This window comes from Bombina bombina, chromosome 12, assembly GCF_027579735.1.
Source record: "Bombina bombina isolate aBomBom1 chromosome 12, aBomBom1.pri, whole genome shotgun sequence".
Taxonomy (NCBI): domain Eukaryota; kingdom Metazoa; phylum Chordata; class Amphibia; order Anura; family Bombinatoridae; genus Bombina; species Bombina bombina.
In genome coordinates, this window is record NC_069510.1 from 126,908,949 (window position 1) to 126,935,407 (window position 26,459).

The 26,459-nt window shown below is 39.3% G+C and overlaps 1 protein-coding gene across 1 annotated transcript in view; it reads left to right on the top strand.

Moving 5' to 3' along the window:
• Positions 1-26,459, top strand: part of GPR107 (G protein-coupled receptor 107) — a 216,710-nt gene that overhangs the window by 38,056 nt on the left and 152,195 nt on the right. The window contains exons 9-11 of the mRNA XM_053695827.1: positions 2,244-2,377; positions 12,500-12,575; positions 22,568-22,641. Coding sequence (XP_053551802.1) covers positions 2,244-2,377; positions 12,500-12,575; positions 22,568-22,641 — 284 coding nt within the window. The remainder of the gene's footprint in view (positions 1-2,243; positions 2,378-12,499; positions 12,576-22,567; positions 22,642-26,459) is intronic.

Sequence of the window (26,459 nt, forward strand, 5' to 3'; positions counted from 1 at the left end):
CAAACATCATGTAGTGTCTGCACGGTTGTTTTATTTTGTATTTCACTAACAAATCTCTCTTCCTTATCTGCTCGCTCTCAATCCATCGTTGTCGTAAATATGTAGTATACTTAAATACTTAGAAAACAAAACACTCTAAAGAAGAAGCTGAAAGCATTTTTTCTCTTGTGCCCACAAGGATTATCCTGCATTTTATAGGGAACTTACCCTTAATTATATGTCTGCTCCCACCAAAGGGAAAGATAAAGTCCAGTAAGTCATTGCAATGCCAGATGTACTTTTCACCCTTCTGCGGGTACAATCTCACACCTCTAGTTGCCCACCTAGAAGGAACAGTCTAGCCACAAAATTCCATGCAATCCCCCCTTTTTTTAATATTAAAAAAGCAGACACTTTATTACAGGAAGGCCCTTCTCTTTTATCAAATTTAAAAGGATATGAACCCCCAATTTTTTTTCTTGATTCAGATAGTGAACAACTAAAAATAAACTCTATTATACAATAGGCACGTTTGGAGGAATATATGGCTGCAGTTTTACAAGAATGTTATACATTGTACAAACACATCTAGTGCTCAAAATTATTCTTGCAAAACTTCTCCTATATAGTTCACCAGATGCGCTCACACTACCTACCTAGGAATTCTCTGTAATAAATAATACCTTAAAGGGACAGTATACACTCATTTTCATATAACTACTATAAAGAATAAGATGCACAGATACTGATATAAAAATCCAGTATAAAACGGTTTAAAAACGTACTTAGAAGCTGTCAGTTTGGCTCCGTTGAAAAGGAAAGTCCACTGCAAGTGGGAAATAAGACCCCCCCCCCTTCTTTTGCATATGAAAAGACCCTTTACACAAACAGGAGCAAGCTGGAGAAGGTAGCTGACGGTATTCACATAAAACTTTGGGGCTTGGTTTGGAGTCTGCAAATTAGAGCAATGTTCTTTAAAAAAAAAAAGCAAAATTATACATTTAAAAAAAAACAAAAAAACTTTATGGGCTTTATAAATAGATCATCTACAAAACATTTATGCAAAGAAAAAATGAGTGTATAATGTCCCTTTAAGAACAAAGTACATTTGATAGAAGAAATTGGAAACGCTTTTATTTTCTCTATTTGAATCATGAATTATTTTTTTTGTGTGTTACATGTCCCTTTAATCTAAAAGAGGCTGCTCCCAGGGCAAGAGCTAATTATAGAAAAGTGTTTCTATTTATTCGACAGTTTAGTTACGTTCAGTACCACACTACAGATTTAAAGCCATTAAAGGGACACTAAACCCAAATTTTTTTTCTTTCATGATTCAGTTAGATCACCAATTTTAAGCAACTTTTTAAATTTACTCCTATTATACATTTTTCTTCATTCTCTTGCTATCTTTATTTGAAAAAGTTGGAATGAAAACTTAAAGGGACATTATACACTAGATTTTTCTTTGCATAAATGTTTTGTATATGATCCATTTATATAGCCTATACAGTTTTGTTTTGTTTTTTTTAGAAAGGGATAGTTTTGCTTATTTTTAAATAACATTGTTCTGATTTTCAGATTCCTAACCAAGCCCCAAAGTTTTAGTAGAATACCGACGTATACCTACTTCAGCTTGCTTCTGTTTGTGTAAAGGGTCTATAAGTAAAGGAAGGGGGAGGGGGGGGGAGTGTCTGCTATTTCCCACTTGCAGTGGGTGTTCCAGTAACCTTTTAAACAGAGCTAAACTGGAAGCTTCTAAGTAAGTTTTTTTTAAAACGGTTTTATACTGGATTTTTATATCAGTATCTGTGCATCTTATTCTTTATAGTAGTGTCTATTACATGCAGTTATATAAAAATTGATGTAAACAGTCCCTTTAAGAGCCGGATCATTTTTGGTTCAGTACCTGAATAGAGCTTGCTGATTGGTGGCTAAATATATTCAACAATCAACAAGCGCTACTCCAGGTGCTGAACCAAAAATGGTCTGGCTCCTTAGCGTATTTCTTTTTCAAATAAAGATAGCAAGAGAACGAAGAAAAAATTGATTATAGGAGTAAAATAGAAAGTTGATGAAAATCTCTGCTCTATCTGAATCGCGAAAGAAAAAATGTGGGTTTAGTGTCCCTTTAAGTGATCTGGCATATAATAATACATAAAAACTCAAATCCCCTGATCTGGCTTTTCCTTCTTCCAACTTTGAGTCCTGCATTATATTTAGTTTGCTTTGTATGTCAGTAGCTTGTTTTGTTTAATCACTTGTAGATCGAAATCAAAGAGAGGAATGAGGAGAGTTTTCTATCGGCAGATGAGATGCCACTGCCCAAGTTGTACATCTCAATGGCGCTTTTCTTCTTCCTGTCCGGCCTCGTCTGGGTTCACATCCTCAGGAAACGCAGGTGTACCATTAATTGCCATAAATAATTTAACTGTAACTATGCTGTAGCACTAGCAACGCATTTCACCAAGCTCATCATTGTTGGTGGCCAAAAAGTGGTCATTTTAATATGTATTATAGGCTTTTTAAAAAAAACATATATTGCTATGCTGAAAAAATGAAATTTTTTTCTATGCGTTTGCTTGTGGGGCATGTCAGTCCACCGAGGTGCTGGAGTTGTCCTAATCAGCCACTGAGCTTCTAGCTTTTCACCGACATGGACCTTAAGTTAGTTTAAGAGAAAACCAAACCACCTAACCTTTTTTATGCACCCTGTCGAGTGCTCCTCACTGGCCTGCATTGCCAGCTCCCTGTGGCAATTGAGATTATATATATATATATATATATATTTATTGTCTATCTCTTCATGTAAGGGCACTCGCAGGTATTACATTCTTACACATTTTAAAGATTTACTAATAAAGTTTAAGAATTTTATAATACCTGCGGGTGCCCTTACATGAAGAGATTATTCTGTATGATGCATTTTTCTGGATTGCACCCGGGTTATGTGACGGTGATAGCGGTGGAGTGCTTGGCAACAGATGGAGATTTGCATCCTACTAAACTGTACCTTCTCTTAGTATACATAGTACATTTCACTATACACAGTATTCATCTTGTAACTAATAGATATATTGTATTATTCATAAGGTATATATCTAGAGCGTTTATTACATAAAGAAGCTCAAATATTTATGGTTTGTATCGTGTTCTCCTATTTGTAAAACTTGTCCTCTAGCTATATTTACTATCCGAAAATACTAATAATACAAATAATACTGATAGTAGTCATCATCACTAGCTCGTCACCCTGCTCGTGACTATCAATATATCAGATTATATTTATTTGCCAGCTACATTCTGCTACTATGAAAAGGCTGTCTGACTTAAATATGTTGCATATACCATCTGCCATCTATTTCTATCCCCCCCCATACTCACTGTTGGAAGAAATGGATTAGCACATTACATTCAGTGCAAAATTCTTGAAAGCATAACTTTTTTTTGCATTTTGTACGTTCATCATAGTGGTCCTTACACATGACCTAAGTATGTGATACAGCTATATCATCTGAATTTTATGGTCCTTACAGCTGACCTATGTATGTAACGCAGCTCTAATAACTGATTATCACTAACACTCCGGATCTATTTTTAAAAAGGGGAGAGTTTACCATCACTTTAAGGGGGCAAGTGAAGTAGAGATGGGTTACCATTCTGAGAATTTCTATTGAGGAAGAGAATATATATGTAGGTAGTGTGTTCACATAGTGATGATGTTTCTCTAACAAATGTATGGGGTAGAATGGAGCAGGTAAGGAGCAGTCGGTCTGGGCTTTTACTAAAGTGACAATTAAAATATTTCTATTCTAAAAATGAAAGGTCACTGTTTTTACAATATCAAAAATATTTTGTATGAGAAAGGGTTAAGATAAAGCGGTTTAAATTGATTTTTAAACAAACATGAAGTGCACAACCGGTCGGTGTGATACTGCTGTAATTAAGCAACGTCAGCCATTTTGTCTCTCCCGGTGAGTACATAACAGCATCAATTTCAGAGAGGACTGTTGGAACATTTGGTTGTTATTTGAAACAGACAGTGGAAGCAGAGGAGTGTGGTTGTAACTGCTGTGTGCTATTTATGTTACCTGCAAACTTCATTAACGTGTATCTTCATAAATGTCTTCTATAAAGAAACATTACAGTGGCGAAGAGGATGGGATATCAACATTAAATGAGTTTTTATACACAGGAGCAATGTAACGTATAGAGGAGCAACAGTACAGTGAGTACTTATGCTGTTAACTCCTGGTAATGTAACGTATAGAGGAGCGTGAGTACTTATACTGTTAACTCTGGGAAATGTAAAGCATAGAGGAGCAACAGCACAGTGAGTACTTATGCTGTTAACTCTGGGAAATGTAAAGCATAGAGGAGCAACAGTACAGTGAGTACTTATGGGTAATGTAACGTATAGAGGAACAACAGTACAGTGAGTACTTATACAGTTAACTCTGGGTAATGTAACGTATAGAGGAGCAACAGTACAGTGAGTACTTATACAGTTAACTCTGGGAAATGTAAAGCATAGAGGAGCAACAGTACAGTGAGTACTTATACTGTTAACTCTGGGAAATGTAAAGCATAGAGGAGCAACAGTACTGTGAGTACTTATACTGTTAACTCTGGGTAATGTAACGTATAGAGGAGCAACAGTACTGTGAGTACTTATACTGTTAACTCTGGGTAATGTAACGTATAGAGGAGCAACAGTACAGTGAGTACTTATACTGTTAACTCTGGGAAATGTAAAGCATAGAGGAGCAACAGTACAGTGAGTACTTACACTGTTAACTCTGGGAAATGTAAAGCATAGCGGAGCAACAGTACAGTGAGTACTTATACTGTTAACTCTGGGAAATGTAAAGCATAGAGGAGCAACAGTACTGTGAGTACTTATACTGTTAACTCTGGGTAATGTAACGTATAGAGGAGCAACAGTACAGTGAGTACTTATACAGTTAACTCTGGGTAATGTAACGTATAGAGGAGCAACAGTACAGTGAGTACTTATACTGTTAACTCTGGGAAATGTAAAGCATAGAGGAGCAACAGTACTGTGAGTACTTATACTGTTAACTCTGGGTAATGTAACATATAGAGGAGCAACAGTACAGTGAGTACTTATACAGTTAACTCTGGGAAATGTAAAGCATAGAGGAGCAACAGTACAGTGAGTACTTATACAGTTAACTCTGGGAAATGTAAAGCATAGAGGAGCAACAGTACAGTGAGTACTTACACAGTTAAATCTGGGAAATGTAAAGCATAGAGGAGCAACAGTACAGTGAGTACTTACACAGTTAAATCTGGGAAATGTAAAGCATAGAGGAACAACAGTACAGTGAGTACTTATACAGTTAACTCTGGGAAATGTAAAGCATAGAGGAGCAACAGTACAGTGAGTACTTATACAGTTAACTCTGGGAAATGTAAAGCATAGAGGAGCAACAGTACAGTGAGTACTTACACAGTTAAATCTGGGAAATGTAAAGCATAGAGGAGCAACAGTACAGTGAGTACTTATACAGTTAAATCTGGGAAATGTAACGTATAGAGGAGCAACAGTACAGTGAGTACTTATACAGTTAACTCTGGGAAATGTAAAGCATAGAGGAGCAACAGTACAGTGAGTACTTACACAGTTAAATCTGGGAAATGTAAAGCATAGAGGAGCAACAGTACAGTGAGTACTTACACAGTTAAATCTGGGAAATGTAAAGCATAGAGGAACAACAGTACAGTGAGTACTTATACAGTTAAATCTGGGAAATGTAAAGCATAGAGGAGCAACAGTACTGTGAGTACTTATACTGTTAACTCTGAGAAATGTAAAGCATAGAGGAGCAACAGCACAGTGAGTACATATACAGTTAACTCTGGGAGATGTAATGTAAAGAGGAGCAACAGTACAGTGAGTACTTATACTGTTAACTCTGAGAAATGTAAAGCATAGAGGAGCAACAGCACAGTGAGTACTAATACAGTTAACTCTGGGAAATGTAAAGCATAGAGGAGCAACAGCACAGTGAGTACTTATACTGTTAACTCTGGGAAATGAAATGTATAGAGGAGCAACAGCACAGTGAGTACTTATACTGTTAAAGGTACAGTCTAGTCATAATTAAACTTTCATGATTCCAATTGGGCATGGAATTTTAAATAACTTTATAATTTACCTTTTATCATTTAATTTGATTTGCTCTCTTGGTGTTCTTTGTGGAAAGATAAACCTAGGTAGGCTCATATATTTATTTCTAAGCCATTGAACTGTCTCTGCATTTGGACAGTTTTTGACAGTTAGACACTGCTAGTTCATATGTGTTATAAATATACCATTGTGCTCACTCCAGTGGAACTATTTAAGAGTCCGCACTGATTGGCTAAAATGCAAGTCTGTTAAATGATCTAAGATATGGGGGCAGTCTGCAGAGGCTTAGAAACAAGGTAACCACAGAGGTAAAAAGTGTAGATATTCACAAGGGTTGGTTATGCAAAACTGGGGAATGGTTAATAAAGGAAGAATCTATCTTATTAAACAATACAAATTCTGGAGTAGACTGTCCCTTTAATGTAAAGTATAAGGGAAAGTGTCACTTCAAGTGATAATTGTGTGCGTTACAGCACACACAGCAATAATCAGACTGAAGCAGACAGACAGCCAGAACACAGTTTACTTGTTTTGTAAAGGGAACAAAACAACCATAGTACAATAAATAAACTATTGTGCTGACAGTAAAAAGCAGACATCCACAAAGTTAGCCCTCCAGAGGTTTGGGAACTACATTTCCCATGATGCTCAGCCAGCATATCAGAGTATGGCACTGATAGGCAGACTGTCAGAATCTGACGGAGACATCATGTCCTGGGTATCCTGGACTGAACGTCTAGAACAGTATCTCTCTGCCTCAAATGAAAAGAGATGTTGTGAGGGAAGAAATACTTCAAACAGCGTTAGTGACAGAAAAAAGTATCCGGAAACAATAGATTCAGAAATAAATCCAGCTGTTACTGATGTGGGACTACAGATTACAATGCAAGATCCTGCAGATTTATGGAACAAGTGTATCATAACTGGGGGAAGATTGGACACCTCAAGAGGATCCGCAAAGGTAGCGGGAAACATCCGCAAAGGTAGCGGGAAACACAAGCAAAGAAAAGTCAGTGTGAGGGTCGACTGCATAGAATCTCTGTACATTAATTAATTAAGCGCTAGACCAAGTGAAATGTCAAAGTAGGATTAATAGGCGAATGGAGAGCCGGTCAAGTACTCACCATGAAGGGACGGGGAAGCTATGGTGAGCAAGTGTTTAATGGATCAGCTTGAATAGCGTGGCAGTAGCTGCAATCAGTGGGAAGTTGTGCTTTACCTGCTTCTGCGATAAAGGCAAATTTAACCTTTAAGAGGTATTTTGCTGTTGGTTTCCCCTCTGTGTGCACGCCAGAGTATCCTGTTTTTGTTTTTTTTATAACGTTTCAAACTGGTGTACAGACAGAATCAAAATGGGTTGCATTTCACTTTCCGATTATTTGTACATACAATATAGCAGTGGTGTTATAAAATTCACGTTACAGTATGATGCAAAATATGAGAGGGGTGCTTTTCATCAGCAGCTCCTCATTACTAGCTATAGGAAACAAAATCATGATGAATAGGAGGGGAGAGAGAATGAATGAAGGAATAATCTCTCCCTCCTCCTAATCAAGGCTTCTAAGTCTCTCTTTTTTTTTTTTTTTTCTTTTTTTTATATATATATATATATATTTCTTTATTGGAAGTTATTGAACAAACACAGAAGGAAAATCCTATCATACTGTATATCAGTACAAAAGGGTGGATACATAGCATAAAACACAGTAACCGAAAATATCTGGGATAACATCAGATCAAATCCACTCGGGTCAAGGTTATTAGTCCCACCTTTCAAAAACAAAGTCCATATGGACGGTTATTATCCATAACATTGGTCAGAAGAGCTCAGACTAGAGGACAATCCCCTCCATCATGAGCATTACCAGCAAAGACATTTACGTTTTAATAGTAATATAGCATAAAATATAACTTGCTTATATTTTACTAATCATGTCATATTGTTCATCATATGGAAATATTCTATCACTGAGTCTATTGTTTTATATGAAAATTCCTAAATTACCGATAATATGAAATTCAACCAAGAAACATATTTTGGTTACTTATTCATAATCTTTCACTTCACCTCTTCTAAGTCTCTTACTCGTTTATTGGACATATTTCTTTGTTACTTTCAGGTGTGGGTTCTATGGTTATATATACTATGGGGGGGGGTGTAGTTAGAGGGGAGGGTGTAGTATACAAGGGGAGGGATTGCTCAGGAGTATCAGGGCCTGTGATTAGGCTAATGACCTAGGTAAGATCCTTTTTATGCATTAATTAGATGGAAGAAGGGAGAAAGGGAATGGTTTGTGTGAGGAGTGGAATAGGTAGGGGGTGTCGCCTAAGGTTGCAAAATGGGCTTAATTGGATTGTCTTATTAGAGCCTAATGGTTTGTAGGACTCGCTTCAGTGGGTCTATTCTGGATTAGTAGTATCCTGTTTTTAACGCATTACCTGGAATACTACAAACTGCAATCCTGTTTGTTTTCCTTTTACCAACACCCCACAAGCCAGAAAGGGAAATCCATATCTGGGACCGTGCTTTCGCACTTATGTACTCCTTTAATCTCTAGGCATTTGGGAACTTTGCCACTGAAGTGAACTGAAGGGACACTTTTTCATATACTTGTATATGTTTTATTATAGTGGTGTATTAGGCATGTCTAAGCAGACATTGATTGTTGGACGATATGCTCATTACTGGTCTAGATAATAAAGAGCATAAAGAAAATGTAGAAAAAGTCTTAGAGAGGTAACAGGACAATAGCCGAAAGGTTAACTTACAGAGATGTAAATTTATGCAGCAAAAGTTAGACTTTTGTGCTCACATGGTCGATGCCCCTGGTATACATGCAACAGAAGATAAAGTGAAAGCCCCTGCACCAACTGTTACTCAATTGCTCTCTTATTTGGGTCTATTAATTACTATCACAAAATGTTACCTAATCTTGCAAGTACGCTGTATCTCCTACATCATTTATTGGAGTCAAATACAAAATGGAAATGGACTCATTCATGCCAACGGGTATTTGAGGAATCTAAAAGCAACATTTTTGCATCACAAATGTTGGTATAGTATGACATTGCTCACTTAGTACACTGTGTTGTCGGCACCTAATGTCTTTGTGTGTATTATGAACAATGTGAAATAGTACGTTTATAAAAATAACGTAAAAATGATATTTCATCAATATCCCACTTTCCAGATACGGATGTATAGATACTGGTCATAAGGGAGCCTTACTTGAGGTTTCCTTCATTAGGGATATAAACATGAAGCGCAGATCTTCAGTGTTCCTCAATTGCTTGGTTTACCCGCATACCTCGCTCCCCTCTTATGGTACACCTCCTCGAATGACGTCACCAATGCTCCGTTTTAGTACACTCTCTCCGGATGTATTTTAGGGCTGGTGCCTGAGTCCGTACTCAACTCTTTTCCTAAACAGAAGTTCTATTCAACACAATTTATTAAGGAGCACCGTGACCAATGATATAACTTATCTTTTATTCAAAATAGCATTCTAAAATAGTAACAGCAACAACAAAATTTAGAGTTGATGCGTTTATAATAAAAACTACGTTTTATCTTTGGTCATGGTGCTCCTTGATAATTGTGTTGAATATAACTACATTATGACCTTCACAAACCATTGACATAGGGTGAAGCATCACAATCCAATGGTATTAGAGCAGTGCTTTCCCATATCATGGAGGACAGGTCAGAGACGCTAGTAGTTTTTGCCTCCTAAACACTGACCAAGGCGTAGAAAAACTACTCACAAATTGATGATAAAGAGGTTCTTCCTTTAGTATGGGCTATCGAGAACTACTCTCTACTTATATAGAAGATAATTTTTTTATTGTAACGGACCACTAACCTTTTTATTCCAAATTTTCAATTCAGACTAAGGAATTTATATAAAACTATAAAGTCGCATCCTCATATATTTGTAACTTTTAGTTATCTATGTGAAATAGTCAATGGGTGTACAGAGTGAACATAAAGTAATTGTGTTAAATGGGAAATAAAGACAAGGCTGAACAAAACGAGACGCCATTAGTACCAGAAACAAACATTTGAAATGGTGTATGGTTTTATGCAGGTACAAGTGGCTCTCAAGATAAGGAAGTTGCACCTTGCCCTTCCAAACGATACAGAAAGCTCAACACTGTTGTCTACATAGTTTACTCCATCCAAGAGCACAAATATCTCTACATCGATTCATCCTGTCCAAAAAAGGAACCCACCAGATAGACTGCAATTGCAGGAGCAAATAGGGGACTATAATCTACAAATAGCTTTTTGTTTTACATATTTCTTTTTGTTGTTCTTAAAACTTTATTTTATTGGGGCAGGAGAGGAGGTGATGTAAGAAAGCAACGGCACCCAGTTTGGAACTCCATGTGAGTATATAACGGAATATATTTCAGAGAGGATTTTAACATTTGGGAGTTATTCGAAACAGATAGTGGAAGCAGAGGAGTGTGGTTTTAACAGTAAAAGAAACTACACTGCCGCTCCAAGCGCACCGTAATAGTCCCGGCTCCAAGCACCTGGTGATGACGTCATCCGCCGATAGTGTGTTCTCATAGGTAGGGTGCTAGCCGCAAAGGCAGTAAAATAAACTGCAGCATCACAGTGTAAAATGGAGATATCGGCTGCACATCAGTGGATGATTTAAAAACAAAGTTTTATTGAAACATATTAAAAATATTAACAGGCATGGAGCATTGAAAAAAGAAAACAAGGATTGAGTCCTTATGGAGGTGCGCACATGTGACAAACAGAACACAATGGAAGGAAAACAGTCTCGGGGAAAGCAAGGTATTCCCCACCGCAGGTGACCCAATCTGACGGCAGCACTCCCAGAGAAAGGATGATGGTAGATATCTGTAAGGACAGAAGAAAAAAAGAGGCGCCTTATGGGACAGTATCGTGGTGTCGCTAGGGTGCAAGAAACGACGGGCAGCACACACAGATGGCAAGATACTCACAAGTGAGATGGCATATGCATATGCCAAACTAGACAGGACGGAACCTTAGTCGTCCGCCAGACGATCCAATAGGAAGAAGGCTCTAACACTCCAACGGTCCAATCCGCAACGGCGGAAGTATACCAACGTCAGAGACCCACAATGTTTATGGGAAGATTAACGGCTCAGAGTCTTAGGTTTAAAAGGCAGGATACCGCACCCAACATAATTTCAGAATGATGGTCAGCGAGAGCGGGGGTATCATAGGAGAGAGTTTTATTTTAAAAAAGGTTATTATTAAAACAGTTTAAAATACAGCAACGCGTTTCTCGACCTTCCGGTCGTTTCATCAGCAGCCTGATGAAACGACCGGAAGGTCGAGAAACGCGTTGCTGTATTTTAAACTGTTTTAATAATAACCTTTTTTAAAATAAAACTCTCTCCTATGATACCCCCGCTCTCGCTGACCATCATTCTGAAATTATGTTGGGTGCGGTATCCTGCCTTTTAAACCTAAGACTCTGAGCCGTTAATCTTCCCATAAACATTGTGGGTCTCTGACGTTGGTATACTTCCGCCGTTGCGGATTGGACCGTTGGAGTGTTAGAGCCTTCTTCCTATTGGATCGTCTGGCGGACGACTAAGGTTCCGTCCTGTCTAGTTTGGCATACGCATATGCCATCTCACTTGTGAGTATCTTGCCATCTGTGTGTGCTGCCCGTCGTTTCTTGCACCCTAGCGACACCACGATACTGTCCCATAAGGCGCCTCTTTTTTTCTTCTGTCCTTACAGATATCTACCATGGAGCATTGAAAGACTGCCGCGTTTCGCGCCTGCTAGTGGCACTTAATCATAGACTGTGTGGTTTTAACAGCTGTATACTATTTCTATTACCTGCTTACTTCGTTAAAGTGTATCTTCAGAAGCTTCTTCTAGTGTGTTCTACATTACAGGTACAAACTCACTGGCTGATTATGAAAACCTCAGTTCTATTGGTAACGGCAACATGCTCTACAAACATGTATATATTAAAATGATGCAGCAAAAAACCCCAAAACATTTAATGTCCCTTTTTTAATGAAAAAAATATATTCACACCCCTATCCAGAAACTTAGTAGAAGAGTATTGTTACCTTTTACATACAACTGTGCAAGTAGATGCTTTAGGATCTAGTTTTAGAATTATCCCTGCCGGAGGAGCAGCGGTATGTAATCTTTATGTTTTTATTTCCAGCCAGGGTAAAGCTAAAGCTACAACTGTTTTGATCTGGGCATTGCTGGTAGCTGGTATATATTTCTATGTGCATTAAATAGCAGCTGCTTTGCAAACTGTATGCGCAGAATTGTAGTGATTCTGCAGGTGAGACGATATACCAATGTCTTATTAACTGATCTGTCTTTACTCGTAGGAGTGAGGTGTTTAAGATCCATTGGCTGATGGCTGCATTACCCTTTACAAAATCCCTGTCTCTGGTCTTCCACTCGGTACGTATTCTATTGCTAAAGGAAAATACAGGTATTATGACCACGCAATAATAAACGGCTGTAACACATTTGAACTTTTTAAAAAATTTTTTAAAGAAGTTTTATTTGGTTTTAAAATTAAAAGTAACACTTGGGGACACGCAGGACCCCTGTTCAAACAGACACATACAAAAGGATCGGACACGCAGGTCCGGTTACAATTGCTATCAAGACATTAATACATCATAAGTAAATTACAAGGATTTGTGGTGAAAATAATTCACCTAGGTTGAAACCTGATGTGGGCTCTGAATATGGGGGGGGGGGAGGTGATGCGTATAAATTAAATTTAGTGCTCTAAAAAGCAAAGTCAGTACAGGTTGCTTTAAGATATATTAATGGATTAGACCGCATACACGGAGGAGCAGATTCTGCAAACCTACTAGTTAACCAAAGTAGTAAGTGATCGCTTTAAATAAGAAGCAAGACTATTAGGTAATGTCAGGGCTAGCTGTAGGTGATAACTGCTTAGGAACGATATATAACAATTCTATAGTTAATGGATAACCATAAGGTATCATATGTGGGGAAAGTAACCAGAGGCTCCTAGATCAAGGAATTGTGTACTTCAGGAGGAGAAGAATATATTCCGGTGATACATAACATCATGTCAATCTCTCGGTGCTCCATTAATATAAGCCAGAAGAGTGACCGTAAATTGGAAGGTCACTAAAGAGACTTAGAGGCCTATTTAACAACGGTCTTGCGGACCTGATCCGACAGTGCGGATGAGGTTCGCAAGACCTCGCTGAATGCGGAGAGCAATACGCTCTCCGTATTCAGCATTGCAAAAGCAGCTCACAAGAGCTGCTGGTGCAATACCTGCCCCCTGCAGACTCGCAGCCAATCGGCCGCCAGCAGGGAAGTGTCAATCAACCCGATCGTAGTCGATCGGGTTGAATTGTGGCGATTCTTGTCCGTCTGCTCAGAGCAGGCAGACAGGGTTATGGAGCAGTGGTCTTTAGACCGCTGCTTCATAACTGCTGTTTCTGCCGAGTCTGAAGACTCGCCAGAAACACGGGCCCACAAGCTCCATACGGAGCTTGATAAATGGGCCTCTTAGGGTGAACTGACACACAAAGTAGCTGGTAGTCAAAAGTGTTACTTCCTTTACACGTTGTATCTAGCACTCGCTGAACCTAGCACTCACTGAACCTAGCACTCGCTGAACCTAGCACACACTGTACCTAGCACGCGCTGAACCTAGTACACACTGTATCTAGCACACGCTGTATCTAGCACTCGCTGAACCTAGTACACACTGTATCTAGCACACGCTGTATCTAGCACACGCTGTATCTAGCACTCGCTGAACCTAGTACACACTGTATCTAGTACACACTGAACCTAGCACACACTGTATCTAGCAGTCGCTGAACCTAGTACACACTGTATCTAGCACACACTGTACCTAGCACTTGCTGAACCTAGTACACACTGTATTTAGTACACACTGTATCTAGCACTCGCTGAACCTAGTACACACTGAACCTAGCACACACTGTATCTAGCACACGCTGTATCTAGCACTCACTGAACCTAGTACACACTGTATCTAGTACACACTGAACCTAGCACACACTGTATCTAGCACTCGCTGAACCTAGTACACACTGTATCTAGCACACACTGTACCTAGCACTCGCTGAACCTAGTTCACACTATATCTAGCACACACTGTACCTAGCACTCGCTGAACCTAGTACACACTGTATCTAGCACACACTGTACCTAGCACTCGCTGAATCTAGCACACACTGTACCTAGCACTCGCTGAATCTAGCACACACTGTACCTAGCACTCGCTGAACCTAGCACACACTGTACCTAGCACTGGCTGAACCTAGTACACACTGTATCTAGCACTCGCTGAACCTAGTACACACTGTATCTAGCACACACTGTACCTAGCACTGGCTGAACCTAGTACACACTGTATCTAGCACACACTGTATCTAGCACTCGCTGAACCTAGTACACACTGTATCTAGCACTCGCTGAACCTAGTACACACTGTACCTAGCACTCGCTGAACCTAGTACACACTGTACCTAGCACACACTGTACCTAGCACTCGCTGAACCTAGTACAAACTTTATCTAGCACACACTGTACCTAGCACTCGCTGAACCTAGTACACACTGTATCTAGCACACACTGTACCTAGCACTCGCTGAACCTAGTACACACTGTATCTAGCACTCGCTGAACCTAGTACACACTGTACCTAGCACACACTGTACCTAGCACTCGCTGAACCTAGTAAACACAGTAACTAGCACACACTGTACCTAGCACTCGCTGAACCTAGTAAACACAGTAACTAGCACACACTGAACCTAGCACACACTGAACCTAGCACACACTGTATCTAGCACACACTGTATCTAGCACACACTGTACCTAGCACTCGCTGAACCTAGTACACACTGTATCTAGCACACACTGTACCTAGCACTCGCTGAACCTAGCACACACTGTATCTAGCACACACTGTACCTAGCACTCGCTGAACCTAGTAAACACAGTAACTAGCACACACTGTACCTAGCACTCGCTGAACCTAGTAAACACAGTAACTAGCACACACTGAACCTAGCACACACTGAACCTAGCACACACTGTATCTAGTACACACTGTATCTAGCACACACTGTACCTAGCACTCGCTGAACCTAGTTCACACTATATCTAGCACACACTGTACCTAGCACTCGCTGAACCTAGTACACACTGTATCTAGCACACACTGTACCTAGCACTCGCTGAATCTAGCACACACTGTACCTAGCACTCGCTGAATCTAGCACACACTGTACCTAGCACTCGCTGAACCTAGTACACACTGTATCTAGCACACACTGTACCTAGCACTGGCTGAACCTAGTACACACTGTATCTAGCACTCGCTGAACCTAGTACACACTGTATCTAGCACACACTGTACCTAGCACTGGCTGAACCTAGTACACACTGTATCTAGCACACACTGTATCTAGCACTCGCTGAACCTAGTACACACTGTATCTAGCACTCGCTGAACCTAGTACACACTGTACCTAGCACTCGCTGAACCTAGTACACACTGTACCTAGCACACACTGTACCTAGCACTCGCTGAACCTAGTACAAACTTTATCTAGCACACACTGTACCTAGCACTCGCTGAACCTAGTACACACTGTATCTAGCACACACTGTACCTAGCACTCGCTGAACCTAGTACACACTGTATCTAGCACTCGCTGAACCTAGTACACACTGTACCTAGCACACACTGTACCTAGCACTCGCTGAACCTAGTAAACACAGTAACTAGCACACACTGTACCTAGCACTCGCTGAACCTAGTAAACACAGTAACTAGCACACACTGAACCTAGCACACACTGAACCTAGCACACACTGTATCTAGCACACACTGTATCTAGCACACACTGTACCTAGCACTCGCTGAACCTAGTACACACTGTATCTAGCACACACTGTACCTAGCACTCGCTGAACCTAGCACACACTGTATCTAGCACACACTGTACCTAGCACTCGCTGAACCTAGTAAACACAGTAACTAGCACACACTGTACCTAGCACTCGCTGAACCTAGTAAACACAGTAACTAGCACACACTGAACCTAGCACACACTGAACCTAGCACACACTGTATCTAGCACACACTGTATCTAGCACACACTGTACCTAGCACTCGCTGAACCTAGTACACACTGTATCTAGCACACACTGTACCTAGCACTCGCTGAACCTAGCACACACTGTACCTAGCACACGCTGTACCTAGCACACGCTGTACCTAGCACACGCTGTACCTAGCACACGCTGTACCTAGCACACGCTGTACCTAGCACACGCTGTACCTAGCACACGCTGTACCTAGCACACGCTGTACCTAGCCCACTCACTATACCTAGCACTCGCTGAACCTAGTACACACTGTACCCAATGCACGTACTGTACCCAGCGCACACACACTACCAAGCACCCACTGTACTTAGCACCCACTGCTCCTGGCACCCACTGTACTGTACCTAGCACACGCAGTACCTAGCACACCACATTTGAACATTTTATAATTGCACAAATAGTTGTCCATTAAACGTTATGCACATTGTTGAGGCTGCTTAGGAGCTGAAATGCATAACGACTCTTAAACCGGACACAGATGGTGATTGGCTGCCACATACATTCCTATTGTATCCTACCTGAGTTGCTATGCATTGCAGCTCCTGAAAAAAACTTATCTATGGTGCCAATTACGAATCAAGTGGCTAATTTGCTTCAGAACACACTTGAAATTCAGGAGCCAGTATTAAAACTCAAGCGCTTATGATTTACTAGACCCATTGCTGGCGATTAATTGTATGAAAAACACACGTTTGCATTTTTCAAGCCTCTGGCAGACATTGGGCTAATTTGTGTCAAAACATTTTTCATGTGTGCGCTGGTGAAATCTATTGTAAGCAATGGGGGGGAATAGAGCCAGGACAGCAGCGCACACAGAGAAAATACCTACATGTGATCACCGCAACAACAATTACATATAACTGAAGCCTAAAAGAAGAAATTGCTCACATTTCATAACAAATCTGATTAAATAACAAACGCTCATGTGGTTTGCAAGCAAATGTACTAGCTTTTACATTCCAGAAAAGAATCAGTTTGAGGTATAAATAGTCTTTTTAAAACATGGAAATGATGGTCCTGAGGCCAGTAACCTAAATGCTTTATTAGTTTAAAGGGTTATTGCAATCAGTCTGAGCTTGTTTAGTGAGAGAAGATGTGTTTCTGCTCATCTCAATACTGTTGCACTGTTTTCACTATGATATTTTTACTGTCCTTTTGAAGTGTGACGTTTTACTTTACACTGACTACTTATATAAAGGGACACTGAACCCAATTTTTTTCGTAATTCAGATAGAGCATGCAATTTTAAGCAACTTTCTAATTGACTCCTATTATCAATTTTTCTTCGTTCTCTTGCTATCTTTATTTGAAAAAAGGCATCTTAGGTAAGGAGCCAGACAATTTTTGGTTCAGACACTGGACAGCACTTGTTTATTGGTGGGTGAATTTATCCACCAATGGACAAGAACAACCCAGGTTGTTCACCAAAAATGGGCCGGCATCTAAACTAACATTCTTGCTTTTCAAGATAAGAGAATTAATAAAATTTGATAATAGGAGTAAATTAGAAAGTTGCTAAAAATTGCTGCTCTATCTGAATCACGAAAAAGAAAAAATTTGGGTTCAGTGTCCCTTTTAATATTCATTTTAATCTTATTAATAAAGGGCTAGATTACAAGTGGAGCGCTAATTCAACGTGTGCCTGTAAACGCGCAAATTCGCCCATTTTCGAGCCCACTTTAAATAACCAGCCATTATGAGTGGCTGGTTAATACTACAGCAAGCTCACAGTAGCAATTTTGCTCCGAAAATTAACCAGAGGTCAGACCTCTGGTTAATTTAAAAAATGTCCCCCTATTGCCCCCGAAATAAAGTGTATTGTTTATTTAAATAATTATGAGCATCTTTAATTTTTTTTTCTTTACTAACTGCATATAGCAGTTATAAGGGGATAAAGTGTGCTGGTGTGGGGTGTTAGAGAAAATAAAACACCACTGAAAAGTGCCTTTACATTGCGCTCTATGGGGACTGTGTGTTTACTGTAAATATATATGTATATGCTTATATACACTTATGTACTTATATATACACTTATAAACTTACTTAAAATAACATTGTCAGAATTGTAATTTATTGATCTTCTACTGAACTTTCAAGTTAAAGCGACAGTATACACCAATTTTCATATAACTGCATATAATAGACACTACATAAAGATACACAGATACTGATATACAAAACCTGTATAAAACCTTTTAAAAACGTACTTAGAAGCTCCCAGTTTAGCACTGTTGATGGGGTTAGGCTGGGACACCTACTGAAAGGGGCTGGGAAAGCAGAAAGAGCAGACACACTCCCCCTTTCCTGCATTTAATTAGACAGATTACACAAACAATAGCAGCACTAATCTTTAGACCTGGGTCTACATCTGATACTTTGGGCTTGGTTAGGAGTCAGAAAATCAGCACAATGAGATTAAAAAATAAGCAAAACTATAGATAGTTACAAAAAACATCCCCAGATGGGCTATATAAATGGATCATCTACAAAACCTTTATGCAAAGAAAAATCTAGTGTACAATGTTCCTTTAACATACTGAAATATTCTAAACAAAATGACAATTGGTCCCAGATACAATCAGAGAAAGATATTGCATACAAAAAAAGCAGGATTAAACCCACGTTACTTATTACTTAGTATAGCCTTACGCATGTCTCATCAAGTCTACACATATTACATGTTACTTATTACTTAGGGTAACCTTATGTAAGTCCCATCAAGTCTACACATATTACTGTTACTTATTACTTAGTATAGCCTTATGCTTGTCCCATCAAGTCTACACATATTACATGTTACTTATTACTTAGTATAGCCTTATGCATGTCCTATCAAGTCTACACATATTACATGTTACTTATTACTTAGTATAACCTTATGTATGTCCCATCAAGTCTACACATATTACATGTTACTTATTACTTAGTATAGCCTTATGTATGTCCCATCAAGTCTACACATATTACATGTTACTTATTACTTAGGATAGCCTTATGCATGTCCTATCAAGTCTACACATATTACATGTTACTTATTACTTAGTATAACCTTATGCATGTCCCATCAAGTATTCACATATTACATGTTACTTATTACTTAGTATAGCCTTATGCATGTCCCATCAAGTCTACACATATTACATGTTACTTAATACTTAGTATAGCCTTATGTATGTCCCATCAAGTCTATACATATTACATTTTACTGTTTACTTAGGATAGCCTTATGCATGTCCTATCAAGTCTACACATATTACATGTTACTTATTACTTAGTATAACCTTATGTAATTCCCATCAAGTCTACACATATTACATGTTACTTATTACTTAGTATAGCCTTACGCATGTCTCATCAAGTCTACACATATTACATGTTACTTATTACTTAGTATAGCCTTATGCATGTCCCATCAAGTCTACACATATTACATGTTACTTATTACTTAGTATAGCCTTATGCATGTCCCATCAAGTCTACACATATTACATGTTACTTATTACTTAGGATAGCCTTATGCATTTCCCATCAAGTCTACACATATTACATATTACTTATTACTTAGGATAACTTTATGCATGTCCCATCAAGTCTACACATATTACATGTTACTTATTACTTAGGATAGCCTTATGTATGTCCCATCAAGTCTACACATATTACATGTTACTTATTACTTAGTATAGCCTTATGCATGTCCCATCAAGTCTACACATATTACATGTTACTTAATACTTAGTATAGCCTTATGTATGTCCCATCAAGTCTATACATATTACATTTTACTGTTTACTTAGGATAGCCTTATGCATGTCCTATCAAGTCTACACATATTACATGTTACTTATTACTTAGTATAGCCTTACGCATGTCTCATCAAGTCTACACATATTACATGTTACTTATTACTTAGTATAACCTTATGCATGTCTCATCAAGTCTACACATATTACATGTTACTTATTACTTAGTATAGCCTTATGTATGTCCCATCAAGTCTACACATATTACATGTTACTTATTACTTAGTATAGCCTTATGCATGTCCCATCAAGTCTACACATATTACATGTTACTTATTACTTAGTATAGCCTTATGCATGTCCCATCAAGTCTACACATATTTCATGTTACTTATTACTTAGGATCGCCTTATGCATGTCCTATCAAGTCTACACATATTACATGTTACTCATTACTTAGGATAGCCTTATGCATGTCCCATCAAGTATTCACATATTACATGTTACTTATTACTTAGTATAACCTTATGCATGTCCCATCAAGTATTCACATATTACATGTTACTTATTACTTAGGATAGCCTTATGCATGTCCCATCAAGTCTAAACATATTACATGTTACTTATTACTTAGGATAGCCTTATGCATGTCCTATCAAGTCTACACATATTACATGTTACTCATTACTTAGGATAGCCTTATGCATGTCCCATCAAGTCTACCCATATTACATGTTACTTATTACTTAGGATCGCCTTATGCATGTCCCATCAAGTCTACACATATTACATGTTACTTATTACTTAGGATAACTTTATGCATGTCCCATCAAGTCTACACATATTACATGTTACTTATTACTTAGGATAGCCTTATGCATGTCCCATCAAGTCTAAACATATTACATGTTACTTATTACTTAGGATAGCCTTATGCATGTCCCATCAAGTCTACACATATTACATGTTACTCATTACTTAGGATAGCCTTATGCATGTCCCATCAAGTCTACCCATATTACATGTTACTTATTACTTAGGATCGCCTTATGCATGTCCCATCAAGTCTACACATATTACATGTTACTTATTACTTAGTATAGCCTTATGTATGTCCCATCAAGTCTACACATATTACTGTTACTTATTACTTAGTATAACCTTATGCATGTCCCATCAAGTCTACACATATTACTGTTACTTATTACTTAGTATAGCCTTATGCGTGTCCCATCAAGTCTACACATATTACATGTTACTTATTACTTAGGATAGCCTTATGTATGTCCCATCAAGTCTACACATATTACATGTTACTTATTACTTAGGATAGCCTTATGCATGTCCCATCAAGTCTAAACATATTACATGTTACTTATTACTTAGGATAGCCTTATGCATGTCCCATCAAGTCTACCCATATTACATGTTACTTATTACTTAGGATCGCCTTATGCATGTCCCATCAAGTCTACACATATTACATGTTACTGTTTTCTTATGATAGCCTTATGCATGTCCCATCAAGTCTACACATATTACATGTTACTGTTTTCTTATGATAGCCTTATGCATGTCCCATCAAGTCTACACATATTACATGTTACTCATTACTTAGTATAGCCTTATGCATGTCCCATCAAGTCTACACATATTACATGTTACTCATTACTTAGTATAGCCTTATGCATGTCCCATCAAGTCTACACATATTACATGTTACTCATTACTTAGTATAGCCTTATGCATGTCCCATCAAGTCTACACATATTACATGTTACTCATTACTTAGTATAGCCTTATGCATGTCCCATCAAGTCTACACATATTACATGTTACTTATTACTTAGTATAGCCTTATGCATGTCCCATCAATTCTACACAACTTTCTAATTTCCTTCTATCTGAATGATGAAATAAACATTTTGAGTTTCATGTCCCTTTAAGATTGTGCCCGCTTGTTTTGGTATTTCTTTTTTTGTTTTTGTGGAAAATGCGATCAGGTTTCCACTTTATTAAGTCCCTTCATATGTTTGAAGTTTTCTATCATGTCGCCTCTTTCCCTTCTCTCCTCTAATCTATACAGGTTTAGCTAATAGTCTTTGTTTGTAGACCATGTGCCATTTAGTAGCCTCCTTTGGACAGTTTCTAGTTTATTTATATCCTTCTGGACATATGGTCTCTAGAACTATACACAATATCCCAGATGAGCCCTAATTAGTGATCTGTAAAATGGCATAAGAACCTTGTTCTTTCTTCTACTAATACCTTGAATATACTGTGTATAACTACTACTAATTTGTAATCAGCTTTGATTTTACAATAACTAGAGTCCATACTCTATTCCTTACCTGAGACACCTAGATATGTGTGATGCATAATCTGCACTTATAGATTATAATTCTTAGGCTCCTGTTTAGCTCAGCACACAGGGAGATAGGTCTGTTACACGGACCAGTTCATTCAGTTGACAAATGACTAATTACAAGTTTGGTTTTCTGTTTTCAGATCGATTATCACTTTATTTCGGAAAAGGGATACCCAATTGAAGGCTGGGCAGTGGTGTATTACATCATGCACTTGTAAGTAATGCCAATATATAGCCTGTGTTTCAAGTTTACATAACACACAAACTGTTCAGAGAGAAATTTATAACCACAATGATTTACGTAAAGGATTGTGCTCTAGACGACTGTAATGTACAGTATTGTAGTCTGCTGTTACACTTTCCTTCTCCTGGGAGCATTTTCTCTCCTCTGTGTCCTCTCACGGGTCCAGCCCTTTCACTTTCTCTCGGTCTCTCAGTCTCACTCTCTCTCTCCTGGGAGCATTTTCACTCCTCTGTGTCCTCTCACGGGTCCAGCCCTTTCACTTTCTCTCAGTCTCATTCTCTCTCTCCTGGGAGCATTTTCACTCCTCTGTGTCCTCTCACGGGTCCAGCCCTTTCACTTTCTCTCAGTCTCATTCTCTCTCTCCTGGGAGCATTTTCACTCCTCTGTGTCCTCTCACGGGTCCAGCCCTTTCACTTTCTGTCTCTCAGTCTCACTCTCTCTCCTCACTTTCTCTCCTCTGTGCCCTCTACTCAGTACACACTTCTTTCTTTTCTTCTCTCTGCAGTCTCCTCCCTCTCCCCTCCTTTCTGCCCTCTCCCTGGCATTTCCCCCTCTTATTGTGCACCCCCTTCTCCCTGTCTTTTTTTCACACTCTTCCTCTAGCTGTCTACAGTTTCTCTTCCCTCTGTGCTATGGGTCTCCCTCGGTCTTCTCCCTCTTTCCATTCTCATTTTACCTATTTATTTTCTTATCCGTTCCCTCTTTCTGATCCTATTTTCCCCAAATTTTCTGCCCTTGTGTTCATACAGAGCAGCTGTATGTGTCAGTTGTTTGTTGCTCCTCCTAAAGACAGACCCATAGTACTAGACCAGTGCTTTCCAAACTGTGTGTCGTGACACATTAGTGTGTCGGCGGCAGTGTGTAGGTGTGTCTCTGCTTCAGCATAAACTGTGTGTCATAACGCATTAGTGTGTCGGCGGCAGTGTGTAGGTGTGTCTCTGCTTCAGCATAAACTGTGTGTCATAACGCATTAGTGTGTCGGCGGCAGTGTGTAGGTGTGTCTCTGCTTCAGCATAAACTGTGTGCCATAACGCATTAGTGTGTCGGCGGCAGTGTGTAGGTGTGTCTCTGCTTCAGCATAAACTGTGTGCCATAACGCATTAGTGTGTCGGCGGCAGTGTGTAGGTGTGTCTCTGCTTCAGCATAAACTGCGTGTCATAACGCATTAGTGTGTCAGCGGCAGTGTGTAGGTGTGTCTCTGCTTCAGCATAAACTGTGTGTCATAACGCATTAGTGTGTCGGCGGCAGTGTGTAGGTGTGTCTTTGCTTCAGCATAAACTGTGTGTCATAACGCATTAGTGTGTCAGCGGCAGTGTGTAGGTGTGTCTCTGCTTCAGCATTACTGTATGTCATAACGCATTAGTGTGTCGGCGGCAGTGTGTAGGTGTGTCTCTGCTTCAGCACAAACTGTGTGTCGTGACACATTAGTGTGTCGGTGGCAGTGTGTAGGGGTGTCCCTGCTTCAGCATAAACTGTGTGCCATAACGCATTAGTGTGTCGGTGGCAGTGTGTAGGTGTGTCCCTGCTTCAGCATAAACTGTGTGTCATAACGCATTAGTGTGTCGGTGGCAGTGTGTAGGTGTGTCCCTGCTTCAGCATAAACTGTGTGTCATAACGCATTAGTGTGTCGGCGGCAGTGTGTAGGTGTGTCTTTGCTTCAGCATAAACTGTGTGTCATAACGCATTAGTGTGTCGGCTGCAGTGTGTAGGTGTGTCTCTGCTTCAGCACAAACTGTGTGTCGTGACACATTAGTGTGTCGGTGGCAGTGTGTAGGTGTGTCCCTGCTTCAGCATAAACTGTGTGTCATAACTCATTAGTGTGTCGGCGGCAGTGTGTAGGTGTGTCTCTGCTTCAGCATAAACTGTGTGTCATAACGCATTAGTGTGTCGGCGGCAGTGTGTAGGTGTGTCTCTGCTTCCGCATAAACTGTGTGTCATAACGCATTAGTGTGTCGGCGGCAGGGTGTAGGTGTGTCTCTGCTTCAGCACAAACTATGTGTCGTGACACATTAGTGTGTCGGCGGCAGTGTGTAGGTGTGTCCCTTTTAAAATGTTTTTTTGGTTTCCTAACTTTCCGCCTGCCTGCTACACATCACGTGGTTGACACGTGATTGATACCTTGTGGGTCACAGATCATCTTACAGGGATGTTAGCCCACAGCAGATTATAAACATACATTTACCATTAAGGTTTAGCACAAATCCTGTTTAGTTTGGAGTTACTATCCATGATATCAATTCAGGATAAGAATTTGTAACTATCCACCATTTTCACAACATTAGTTTGAAAACCACTTTTACTTTCTGCAACTGTTTTTTTATGGTATGTAACCCTTTTTAAATAAAACTAATAAAGTTGATATATTTTAAAACCTGTATACACTAAGCCCATACGTATGAGGGCAGAGTGCTTTTCTGGTTAGTATGCTGTCCAGCTCTCTTGCTGGAATTGTTCTTGTACACAAATCATCTTAACCTATTGGCACAGCTTAGCGGGAACTGAAACGATTCCCATTGGCAGCACATTGTATTCTGACTGCACGTGTAGTCTCCTCAATCGGCTCATGACTGCTCGTGTAGTCAGTGAGTGGGACAGCAGTGTGTTTGCAGTGCGGGCAGTAGTCAGTCGGACTCGCAGAGCTCTGAGGTCAGCAGCTTAAACGCTGAGCTAAAGTCAGAAGTTAAAGTGTTTTGTTTTTTTGCAGCTATCCCCAGTAGTGCATTGCTACTCCTGCTCTTGATATATGGATAGGAAGTGGAAGCTTAAAAATGCTTGATGATGAAATGCGAGTGTCTTTATCTAATATTCCACCAAATATTCAGAAACTGTGTTCATCCCATCAACCTCATACATTCCAAATATTTTTTTTAATTCTTGCACATACATACTGTTACTTGTAAATACATTTGGTTATTATATAATTTATGTATGTGTCCGTATCTCTTAAAACAAGTTAGTTAACCTCCTGTTTGCTAGTACAACTGAATTACTGTGTCGCGAAATGATGTAGGTCTAAAAAGTGCGTTTCCAACATGAAACGTTTGGAAAGCTTTGTACTAGACGGACTGGGATCTTATTAAGCCTATCATGACAAACGCTGATCGTTTTGAGAGCAGCAGATTAATTCTCACGTGAAGTGAATATTCACCCAGGGTTTCATCAGTTATTTGTGTTATATTTACTTGGTTACATATGTAACATGCTGATAATTTTGGATGATATTCTCATATTGTAAAGTTAACTGGAGCCATGTGTATTTATGTAACAATATAATACATATCAGCAGTGTGTACACACTGTGCTTGGGAATCTATAGTTCGGTTTATGATTGGCTAATGTTTTGGTTTTTTAAAGGGACACTGAACCCAATTTTTCTCCTGTTAAGTGTAGTCAGTCCACGGGTCATCCATTACTTATGGAATATATCTCTTCCTAACAGGAAACTGCAAGAGAATTACCCAGCAGAGCTGCTATATAGCTCCTCCCCTCACCTATCATACTCAGTCATTCTCTTGCAGCCTAACTAAAAAGGAAGCTGTGAGAGATCTGTGGTGTTTTTTAACTTAGTTTATTTCTACAATCAAAAGTTTGTTATTTTTAAATGGCACCGGAGTGTGCTGTTTATTCTCAGGCAGCATTAGAAGAAGAATCTGCCTGGGTTTTTTTTCTATGGTCTTAGCAGACGTAACTAAGATCCACTGGCTGTTTCTCATCTGAGGAGTGAGGTAACTTCAGAGAAGGGGAATAGCATGCAGGGCCCCCCTGCAAATGAGGTATGTGCAGTAAAT